Raw genomic sequence first — 12,314 nt, forward strand, 5'->3', positions numbered from 1 at the left:
CTAATTTGCTAAAACGACTTTGATTAAAACCAAATCTGAGGCTAGACTGAAATTCACTCTGCACCATCAGAGAAACAAACTCCCTGCCATGGAAACTCGGTGTACTAAGGGCATGAAGCTCTGCCCTTTTTGCTGAAGCCATGGGCTGCAATCCAGAGCATCTCCAAGCCCAAGTTCAGCAGCAAAACTGCCTGGCAAGGGGAACATGTTCTTACCACAGTGGTAAAATAATGTGGATTTAAAACATGAGAAAGAAGGGGAATTCTTGAATAGTCACAAATTCAGAAAGAGTTCAGCATACAGAAAGACACCTCTGCTTTCCCCAGGATAACAGCAGGGCTGGAAACAAAAAGAAGTAAAACTCCCAAATCTCGTCTGAACTTTTTGCGAGGTAAAGGCACGCTGAAGCCAGAGATGTAATGGCTGTGCATGGGGCTGTGGGTCAGGAACTGGCTGCTGTGCATCTAGTAAGTTGACAAGTGGTGGTGTGCTCTTCCCTACCTTACAGAACTCAAAACTTGACCCATGGGAACAGAGCCTGGGCTCTGGTCTCTCTGTTACCTTTTTCCCCTGCCCAGAGGAAGCAAGTGTCCTCCCTCTGTAAAAAAGGCAACTCCTTCTTTGTTTTCTTCATATGCACTGAGGAAGAGGAGGAGAGGATGTGTATAAGACTTGACTAGATGACTCACTTCACCACAGCCTAGCATATCCAGAATTTGGGTATCAGGGGGCAGGGCACAATTACCTGGGACACATGTAGGCCCAGAAGCAGTCCTGATGTTAAGCTCTGTGAGAGAAGCAATTCAGCAATGAGGATGAAAACATAGATTTACTAGAAAATTGTGATTTGCAGGATGCAAATGTGTTTGCCAAGGCAATTTTATCTATATGTGCTATTCATTATCTCTCTACACAGCCCTCACACCTTTTACATCTGCCTCATGGTCTCCACTGTGACCTTCAGTCAGTTAGTATGACTTTCCTCAGTTTCCCCATCCATCACACTACCATAAGCTGAAACTGCAGTTAAACCCCATGCATGTGAAAACTTCTAGCAAAAGCTAAAGTGTTTATCTGCCTACTGGTACATTTCAAGGACAAAAAAAAAATAAAAAGCTTGCAAAGAAAACTAAAACCTGCTGTTGAATTTTCAGGATAAACCTAAAATGTATTTCAGAATGGTAATGAGAGGTTTATCCAAACATTAATCATTAAAAGCCATTATGCAGAACAGGGCCTTCCAACACGGTACACAGTGTTTAATGTTGCATGAATTTTCTCAGTAACTGTTTGGAGCACAGAGGAGGGCACTGATGCAGAGCATCATCTCCTATGAAAATGATTTTTTGTGAGGTGCTTTGTGGAGGTGCATACTAAAGTTCAAAATCAGCACAATGTATCCAAAATCCAACAATTACTAAAAAGCCAGAACTGCAGAAAGAGCTCAGCGCTCCCAAGACAGCAGACAGGGAGTGGTGCAACCGTAAGTTCAGAGAGACATTTGGAGCTAAACTATACAGACTGTACGGTACTGTTTGAGAACAAAACCACTCTGTTCACTGTTTATAGGAAGAAGGCAGAGCTATTCTCAACTCCCCAGCTCATCGTCAGATGTACACACATGAAGCTGCTTGATAGCCTATCTTTTGATTAGGGATGAAGTTTCAGATGTTTCAGGCCACCCACAAAAAGATGGACAGTCAATACAAAAGAAACATTCACAGAAATATAAAAAAAGGGCCTAGCACAGCCTTTTCACTCACCGTGGTCTCCTGAAAGCCAAACCATACTGCTGGCAAGCCAGGCCAACTGTTGGGGTATAAACGATGGGCATGAATCTCTCAATGTCTGAGGTCAGCACTCGGTAAAAAAGCTTCTCGTTCCTGTCTTGTAATGTCATAAGAACAATATACCTTAAAAAAATAAATATATGTATATATATAAACCAAAAGCAAAACAAAATAGATATATATCAGTATTTCTAGATGATGACAGTTTCATAAAGAGCAATAGTCTTCTCACTCCGTATATACACAGTTCTGCAAAGCCCTGATACATCTAAATACTAAGATACATTACAAACAGAGACTTCGAGCAAAATTTCTGGATTTGCAGTAGACACAAATGCAATGGAAACAGAGTGGGGCATAATCTTCATTATCAAAATCTGCTATGCAATCTGTAAGATTGTATATACACACGTGCATATTAATATGTAAATTTCAAAGCACTGTCTTTCCTAAAATATTTCCACAAAACCTCTCTCCATTATCCTGCTTCCTCAACTACTAAATCACTAAACACAGGACAGCTAAATTCCATATTTGAAAAATAGAAGACAAAAATATCAATATACGACATGGTTCTTGTATTATATTTTTTCCTACCAGTTGGCAGGTTCTTTCTGCTCTTCTGTTCCGTATTTAAGTGAATATGTTGAGAGCACACAGACAAGTGCATGCAGCACACGAGACCACTCCAGTGCTCTGGGGCATGGGCTGCCTTTTTGTTGTGCTTTTGTACACAAAGGACAGTGAACCCCCAGGTTAACATCAGAGCTCTCCAGTAATATGGTAGTAGAATAGCAAATACTGGTGCTATTGTGGGACCACGACAGCATGTAACTGAGGTGACAACAGACAGGCCAGAATAAACACTCCTGGTATTGACAGGTGGAAAAAAAGTGACTCTGAAGGAAATCTATGTGCCTTGAAACAGCATCCTCAAGTCCTCTTGAGGTCTTTAAAGAACTGTAAATTAAGGGGGAAGGAAGGAGGAAATAAGATGTTTTTGACATACTTGTCCAGATCATTCGATTTGTTCTCGTAGTTTTTCATGACACGGAGAACCTGGACATCTTGGCTCAAGAAGCAGGGAGGCAGGAGGCCGTGAATTCCCAGCTGCAGCCTCTCTTGAAGTGTAAAAGCCATTCCCTGGGGAGAAAAGGAGAAGGCACATTAAGCTGGCAAAATACACACTACCATGTGCACCCCAGCGAAAAATGAGGCAAGGATCCACAGAACATGCCCTCATCCTGCACAAATGCCTGCTCCCAGATCACAGGCATCTTGCCATTCACACATGTGTGATGGCAGTGGGTTGGGCAGGCAAGGGGCTGTGGAGGCATGGTGTTTGCCAGCAGCTCCCATCTGCAAGGGCACCCCTGCTTCCAGCTGCCCCTGTGTCCCCAGGCACGGTGCCTTAGGTTTGTTCCTGCTGAAGGAGCCACGTGCCGTTTTTTATCACCCTCATGCAGTTGCTCTCCATGTCAGAGCAACTAAAAATAGACCTTACAAATATAGACCAGTAACACCTTGATTATAGAGCCAGAAACAGGGTGTCCGAGAGGAAAGCAAGCACGGACACAAAGCCACAGAGGCCCCAGAATAGTCCTGGGGTGCAGGTAGCATTGGGCTGTGCCAACCCAGACCTGCAGGTACATCCCCCAGAACACCACAGCTGCTGGGCTTTGATGATTCACGCTCTTCTGCATGAATGTGGTACTGAATCTGTACTTATACAGTGTATATATCTACAGAGTGTATAAAACCTACTGTGTATACAAACTCAGGGTTTCTCCCAGTTTGCGTTCTTACTGTATTAATTAATTAGCCCATGCCTACTAGATTCATTGGCCTGAAAACTCTACTGCCACTATTAATCCTTTATAAACCACGTATCAGGTTTAGACTTAGATACTAAATACTCTTATCAAACTCATCAGTTCCATGTAGTTTCTGTTTCCACCAGGCATATCATTCCATACTACTCCATCAGGCACACATTTTTCACTGTTTCTATCAGATGACAAATATTAATGGCATATTGACAGCACAGAAGACAGGTCTGATGTGTAGGATGCTTTCTCAGTGCCAACCTCTCTGCCCACAGCTCACCTTTTCAAGGAGCACACAAAGTGCCATGAGGCAGCTCCTGCTGGCCCAAAACTGAAGCTCAAAATGCTAGACTGCATGGATAATCCCTGCTTTTAAAGGACAATTTAGTCCTTCCCAGGCAGAAACCTGAGTGCATCATGCTATCATGTGTGTGGGGGCTGATGTTCAGAGGAGCAGCACTATCCTGCGCTGGACACAGCTCTGATGAACAGCACTGGTAAATGCATTCTGCAGTCGGGGAAGATTATGAAAGGTCTTAGACCTTAATTAATAGGATTTCTGCTATCCTGATACCAGATTAGACAGCAGGATAGAAGGAAACATTTTCAGAAATGTCTAAAGAGCTTAAATCCTAATGAAAACTTTACCCATAACTAACCAACCGATTTGTATCTCGACAAAGAGCTGGCAGTAAAATATTCAAGATTGGTAATTACTTCACTACATCTACTCAAGCAAACAGAGAAATGCTTGAAAAAATCCTAATGAGCAGCTTTATGAGTACATAGCTGTTAAACTGCTGTTTTCTTCCATGGCTTGAGTGCTAATCTACGACAAATAGCTGTTATTAATGCCGCACAAGAAAAACCAAGGACATATCTGGATGAACTTGTTTTTGGCAGTCTTCCATCGCCTCCCATTGCTTGTTCCTGTCCCTGTGCCACCCCAACACTTGTGCCAGCACAAGCATTTGTGTGGTCACATGGCTAACGAGGGAGAGGAAGTACCTGGATTAAAAATAACCAGGTCATTTGAGCTCAGAGCAGCTCCCGTGGCCCATACACACCACTGATGGCTCTGCACAGCCTCAGGGGACATCCAGCTATGGGAATGGGCCGCTGGAAGAGCTGTTCACTTGTACGTGGTGTGGCTGCTGCTGAAAATGTTTGGCAAACCACCAGCAGAGATAAAGCAATGTAGAATAACCTGGAAAAGACCACGCAGTGATGGAGGCAAGGACTAGAACTGATTCTCCTGCTTGCCAGATCCACACCTTCTACATAATGTGACACTTCTTCTATTACTAAATAGTATGCTAGCACAAATTAGGAAAAGTCTTCGTATATTTCATAAAAGACATCCATCCTCCAGGAAATCTAAGAAAAAAAGTTCCTTATCCCACAAGCATTTTCTTACTTTTCTTTCTGCTCTGTATCAGGACAGAACCACGTACTTTCCAAACCTTTGATGCAAGAGCATGGCAGAGAGAAATCATTCCTTCTGCAGTCAGCAGACTGCTGGGAGGCAGGAGGTCAGGGGTTTGGTGTCAAACACAGGAATGGCACCGTGATCTCTGTGGTCGTTGATGGATGTTGTACCAGGACATGGCTGGTTCCGTTAAAGTGCCTGACATTTTTGACCCAAATTTCCTTCCTGGACCTGAGAAGCCTTTCCCCAAAAGAGTTTCCTAGCAGAATTGGTACATTCCCACAAGATAAAGCTGGAGTTTTTGTGAGTCATCATTTTTCAATGTAAAGAAAAACATTCTCATCAGAAAACTTGCAACCATCTGTATTCTCTAGAACAGGGACTGCTGAAATACTAGGCTAAGATTAACACTGGACATCAGCTGTAAGGCACTGTTTGGTTATGAACTGACACTGCTGTATCACTGCAGGGAAAACAGAGCTACTGTGAATGTCAAAGTTTATCTGCAATGAAAGGCAAAAAAAAGATACAATCACAATTTTGAGCCATTTACTTCCTGCAACCTTTGAACGGGGAGGATAGATAAAGGGAGACAAATATTTGGCACTAAATACTCCACTTGCTTGTCTAGAGAGTCACATCACAGGCTTGCTGATCCGGGTCACAGCCTGACCCTCGCTCATCCCCTGCAACAGAAACAAAGCTCGGCAAACACACAAACAAGTGGTGTTCACTATAAGAGAAAGCGATAGAAAAGGCAGAAAGATGACATCCCAAGTATTTCTGCCCCCAACCCACTACAAATCATCTTGAAGCATTTTTTTCAATAGGCAAGAAAAGCATTTCAGTTATTTTCCACCAATTAAAATAGTGGTTTTAGTATTTCATCAAATGATCCCACACCTAATACCATTCTTTTTCTGATTAAACCCAGCACATTTCTATGCAAGATACTGCTATGATGCCTTGCAGAAGCAGCAGTCATCCACCAGTACCTCCTTATTTATTTATTTATTTTTAATTCTTTTTGAATTGGTTGCGAGCTGCCTTAACAGTATCTCCTACATCATCATCATCAGTGTAGCCAGGAGTATCCATCTTTACCCAGGAGCAGCATGAAGTTGTAATCAGTTTACAACTGCTGTGGAGGTGAAGCACTTGTATTTGGGCACTTGCACTCCAGTTCTTTTGTGGCTTTTTTCTCTTTTTTTGTGGGAGCTCACCAGGATGCTGCTCCCTTTCCAGGTTTGTCTGCTGTCATCCACCACCTTCCTGTTTTATTGCTTTCCTGAATAGCGAAAGGGCTGAAAAGTGTTCAGCAGCACGCCGGGTCACCTCTTGAAGTGGCATTGAGAATTAATATATTAAATAGGTTCAAAAGGGAGCATGGGGTTCTAGAATGATTTGTCTCTGTAAGTTGGACTGGGATGGTTGTTCATGCATACCACAGACAAGACGCTGCTGACTGTTTAAATTGTGGCAAGTTTTTATGTTTGCACAGTGCCAGGGCTCTGGTCTTCAATGCCAACCCATAAATTTCAAGACAAGGCAAACTCATAGAATCATAGAATAGAATCATAGAACCATTAAGGTTGGAAGAGACCTCCAAGATCTTCTGGTCCAACCATCACGCTACCACTAGTATCACCCACTAAACCATGTCCCTAAGCACCACATCCAACCTTTCCTTGAACACCCCCAGGTACGGTGACTCCACCACCTCTCTGGGCAACCCATCCCAGTGCCTGACTGCTCTTTCTGAGAAAAAATGTCTCCTCATTTCCAACCTAAACCTCCCCTAACACAACTTGAGGCCATTCCCTCTAATCCTGTCACTGGTTATCTGAAAGAAGGGGCTTACCCCCAACTCCCCCCACCTTCCTTTCATGCACTGCTCTTGAATGTTAAGCATTCTGGAGATCTACGTGCATGGAGGTAACTTTTGGGATTGTGAGAGCAGATTAAACTGTTCATTTAAGCACAGCCACAGTGGAGCTGTTGATAGCCTAAGGGTAAGCACAGTCACTAATGCCCCACATCTCCAGCTCACTGTACTTTAACACTTATCGCATCCAAATGAGCTATACCAACCAGTATAAGCAGTTTCATACTGGAGAAACTATAATCATATATGATGAGAAGTTGCTGCCTCCACAATCACTTAAATCTCCAAAACACTTCTAAGTGCAGAGCTGGTCCATCACAGAGTGGCTCTGTGGCGCGGGAGCAGAGCAGAAATTGCCTGCCCTGCCTCTGAAGGCTGCTTTCTGAAGGTCCAGGAGAGGGACCCCTGGGTGAAGTGGTTACATTCACCGAAACAGCACAGCGTGAAATGAATTTGGAAACACATTCTGCCTCAGATCAAAAGCTGAAATTCACAGAGGTAATGCTATGTTTAAGATTAAAGCTTTTGGGGCTAGATTTTTTTTTTTTTTTTTAAGACTGCCTGAAAGCCATATTGTACCACTCTTTTTCTGGTCTTAAAAGGTCTAATGATTAGATGGCGAGCCACAGCCCTGCAGAGCTGAGGCCAGGTGCTCCAATTCATTTTAAAATGTGTGGGAAATGAGTTGTCATGGAGAGGGCAGATGCTATGTCACTAACCAAAAACAAAGGCAAAAATATCAGCTGCCCACAAGGCTTTACACTGCGTGGAAGTCTAAGTGAGGGGTTTTGTGCTGAAAATGAACCTCCTGGTTCCTTGGGCTTGGAAAGGGATGCTACTGCAGGCAGCAAGGTGCAAGAACAGGCACCTTCTTTATAATTAGGAAACCAACAGTCACGTTGGGGACGTCCTGATAGTCATGGAGCTTGTTATTCTCTACTGATTTTTCCTGCAACGTGTTTTCTGCAGATATTTGCACCTTGCAGATTTATAGCAGGGACACACCTTTACTATCTGCAAGCAAAATTTCCTTCCAGCAGGGTCCATGCCAGTGGTTAAAGCAACCCTTGGTGAGACTGCAGGCAGTGGCTGGGGAGCAGAGGGCAGCAGCAGATAACATGCATTTTTTGTACTGTGCAGGACTTTTCTACAAAGGTCAGGTGCTGTTGCGGCCTCTTTGGCACCAGCTGACTGGAGAACCCTCTTCAATAAGGAGCAGTGCATATCCAGACGCTCCTTGTGCTTCCAAGCTGCGCTGGCATGGAGAGCCAGCCCCAGACCCTGTCCTGCACAGCATTTCCACCCTGGAAAAGCTGTATTGAAATTATTATATGCATAAAAAAAGAGGGAAGGAGACACATTAGAGGGGTCACCCTTTATTTTCTTATTTTAAATGTCTTGCAGCTTCTTATTACCTTTAATTTGTATGTGAGTGTGCTCTTAAGCTTGGAAAAGAACCAAACCCATGATGTTTTGGGGTAGTTGGAAACCATCATTCAGTGAGTCCTCTCTGAAACCTGGAGAGATTCCCCACTGTGCCTTCTCAGCAGTTATTGCTGAGCAAATCTTTTGTTGACCATGACTTACAAAGTCTTCCTACAGTGTCTATGCCTCTTTCTGGGTTCAAAGTCACAAGTTAAAAAATCCCATACTCTTGGCCATCCCCTTTGTTACAAAGTGATATAATCACGGATTTCTAATCCTTTCATATCGTTGTTCCTTCCTCTCCCACGGAGCCTGGGAATTCTAAAAAAGCCCTCCAAGACAAAGATAATTAAGCAATTCAATTCAATATTTGTTTCAGTTCCTGGGGAACCACCTTCAGTGAGGTCCACTAATTCAGTTACAACATAAATTGTTCCGACTGTAATGAGGTTTTGCCGGCAACTGTTTTGCTTTGTGTGAGTAACATCATTTTGCTGTATTACAGGGATATATTTCCACTACTGTTCTCATTTCTACCTTGTGACTTTTGATTTACATCCATGTAAGAGTGACCAGAACTGGACTGTAACAAAGCCCTTGGGCCAAAACACTTACTGACCAGGGACCCAATCATCCCCAATGGGCCTGTGACAAGGTCACAGGCAAGAAGCAGCAGAGCCGTGGTGTTCCCACATGTTACTGGAGGTTTACCTCAATAAATAAAACTCATAAGCCTGTCTTCAGGGTTTTATTCACTAATCCATAGGACCAACTTCAGCTCTAAGCTCCTCTAGGCCCGCACTGTGTTTTTGAACTGCAGGGGTATGGCACTGTACTGAACTTAGCAGAGAACTTGTTACTATTCCCACAGCTTGCCAGCCTCCAGGGCACCAATTTTTGCTCCATAGAAAACAAAAGAAATCCATATGCTAGAAATTATGTGTGTTTTGTCTGCAAACAAGATTCTGTGTCATTAAGAAAAAGATTTTTAAAACTGCCCTAGACAAACTTCCCCAAAGAGCAGCTGTTTTGGCAGACTGGTTTTGTGAAGGCTCTATGAACTTTACAGATAAGACAAAAAGGAGGCTATTTTTAACTACCAGGAAAGGTGGAGATAACCAGTTAATGCCAAGTAAGAGGCGATGAGATATAGTTTGTTGTTTGTTTGTTTTTGTTTTTGTTTTTTTTAAGAAACTCAAATCTGGGGCTAAATTCAACGCTTTGTTTTCCTTCCACAAAAGCAATATTAAGATGCACACAGACTTCTATCCAAGTTAATGGGAATACTTCTTTGGCTTTAGTGAGAAATAGATTAGGCTGATTTTTTTTCCCCTGACTAGATTCAAAAGTTTCTTTACAAGCATGAAGTGTTTAAATGCAAGCCACAATGTCTTTCAGTAAAGTCACAGCATGGAGGATAGGACCACCATGCTACAGAAAAACACTTGGTGAAAACGGGAAAAAGAAAATCCAAATAAATTATTACAAGCAACATAGCAGCAAAGAATACTGAAAGAGAGTGGGACACATGGTAGATACACACAATTAAGCAGCAGCAGAGGAAAAGACTGTTCCTATCTGGATGAGTGTAAAACCTGAAGTGCTCGCTGGTTGCCCCTTCCTTTATAACAAAATTATTGATAGAGAAAGGAGGACTGATGGAGCATATAGCAATGGTATCAGGTTTTGTGCTACTGCTAAGCATATAGGTGGATGTGCCTCCTATCAAATGATCTTGGCATACAGATCCCAGTGGACTGCCTTTCCCAACTCCCAAGAAAATGAAATCACCTTGGTAGTATATACATGATTCCCTGCCTCCCTGTGTAATTCCATGTTTTACACATAATACTGTCACATTTTTTTATGCCAGTTAGTGAGAAAAGCAAGCTGGTCCAGGACAGTTTTGTGCTTACAAGCTTCTCTTTTCTACCTCAGCTGTGGGGGATGCTGTTCTTTCACTGCCTGCAGAGAAGGAGCAGAGTGCAATCAGTTTCCGTAAGAGCTTCACCAAGCACAAACCCCAGTATTTCTGTCAGAGCATGGCAGTTTCTATGATGTTGCAGACACACACTTCTCCCAACTAGGATGTTTTTCCTAGACAGGAAGAATTCTGCATTAAAAAGCTTGCATTCCTGAGTCTATGAAAAACAGCCCTCATCCTCAATTCAAACAACCAAATATGTCTGAGAACAAAGATCAAGGCGATTTTAAGGTTTAAATGTGATCCAAAACATTGAGAGAATACAGTTTTAAAAGCCAGTTTTACAATGTCTGGAAACTTCTCTCATTGTACACACAGCTGGTCATGTGAATTGTGGTTGCATATAATTTGGGTTCAGTGCTACAGAGAGCACTGACTTCCTTCTGAGGTTCCAGCAAATTACATAAAATGAGACTTGTGCACTTACTGCTCACACGCAAACTGCATCACACCATGGTTTTGCAGGATGGGTATCTCTCTGCAATTTATGTCTCATTTGCTGGAAACCTTGGAGGTTGCTCTGAAGGTAGGTTGGAGCTAGATGACAGGGCATGGATGATCGCTGATCATCTATGGCTGTACTTGGTCACTGATGTACACTGCCTAAGCTAGCTGCTTCACAAGATCACTTGGATGGAAGTTTAACCTGGATGAAGCCAAGAGTGGTTTTGTTACTGATTTTATCAGAGCTGATTTCTCCACTGTTCCTATGTGCATGCTTCTTCTGACAAGGGCTTGTGGAAAGAAACCATCAGGAGTGGCTTCCTGAGCAGTACCAGCTGCTCTCTGCTCCTTCCCATCCAATCTAGAACCAGCAGGCTTGGCTCCTGAACCACTATTTTGATAGCTGTTTAATGAGATGTTATATATGCCTGCCTCAGGGCCCAGTGGGTCATTTGAGATGCTTGCAAAACATTCAGATACTCCCTCAGATGAAAGATTCTTGAGAAAGGCAGTGTTTTTCTGTAAAAATTAGGAATATGAGAAATAAAGAAAGCCCTAAGTAAGAAATATGTCATCTCGGTAAAACAAATGGAAAAAAAAAAAAACACCAGCAAACTCTCCTCCAATTATAAAACCGCCACTTGAAAAAATAAACGTAGAGGTAAACACAGAGCATCCCACAGGACATCCGTGTGAGCCTCCACTTCCCATGTGAGGACTTCAAGCCACTGCTGCTTTTCCCTTGCCACTTGTGCTCAGCAGAGAAATTGCAGCTGCCGTAAGGTCTGTAGGGCCAAGGCACTTTTTCCTCCAGCAGTTCTGTAACAGTATTTCCCAACCCCTCTTTTTAATGTTGTCAGGGAGCTGAAGCTGTATGTGCACACATAAATATAAGTGTGGAGTCTCCAGGCAGCCCTGTGATGATCTCTAGGCTGACCTCAGGGGCTGCTGTTTTGCCAAGCACATGTTTTGCTTCAGTGCTGAGATCAGTCATCCCACTGTCCAAACTACTTCTGGCATCACTAAGGAGAGCAGCTAGCCTACCGTGACTACCCTCTGACCTGGCCCCTCGTCCTCCTCCTTCCTTGAATATTTTACTTCATTTTTTTTTTTTCTTCCTCCTTAATACAGAGAGGAAAAGGGAAGATGCGTGAAGTGCTCGCGTATGTGTGATTTGACCTTTCGGATCTATGTCTCTCAACACCTTTGCATGCACTCTCCCTGCTATCTTAGTCTACTGTCAACCTGCTCTGGGCTGTCTCTAAATCACACGCAGTCGAATGCACGTCTGGCCCTGATACTGGAGCATCTGGACTGCAATTTGTACAATAACACAAATACAAAACGATACATCCTTTCTACCAAACTTCCCCCCCCAGGACCTCTAAATATTCTTCCAGTGATATAGTCCTTTTATTTCCTATTTTCTTTGCTCCTCAGACGTGTAGCTCTATTTCTTCCACATGGTGTGAGCAGAACTATGTCCAAATAGTCCAGGTGACAAAATACCACTAATTTCATACAAGTGCTT

The 12,314-nt window shown here is 43.0% G+C and overlaps 1 protein-coding gene across 1 annotated transcript in view; it reads right to left on the bottom strand.

The window, feature by feature from the left end:
- Nucleotides 1–12,314, bottom strand: part of ME3 (malic enzyme 3) — a 123,082-nt gene that overhangs the window by 54,239 nt on the left and 56,529 nt on the right. Inside the window, exons 2-3 of the mRNA XM_084282485.1 lie at nucleotides 2,800–2,933; nucleotides 1,764–1,913 (exon numbers count right to left, since the gene is read on the bottom strand). Coding sequence (XP_084138611.1) covers nucleotides 1,764–1,913; nucleotides 2,800–2,933 — 284 coding nt within the window. The remainder of the gene's footprint in view (nucleotides 1–1,763; nucleotides 1,914–2,799; nucleotides 2,934–12,314) is intronic.

Source organism: Netta rufina (assembly GCF_964035555.1).
Source record: "Netta rufina genome assembly, chromosome: 1".
Taxonomy (NCBI): Eukaryota; Metazoa; Chordata; class Aves; order Anseriformes; family Anatidae; genus Netta; species Netta rufina.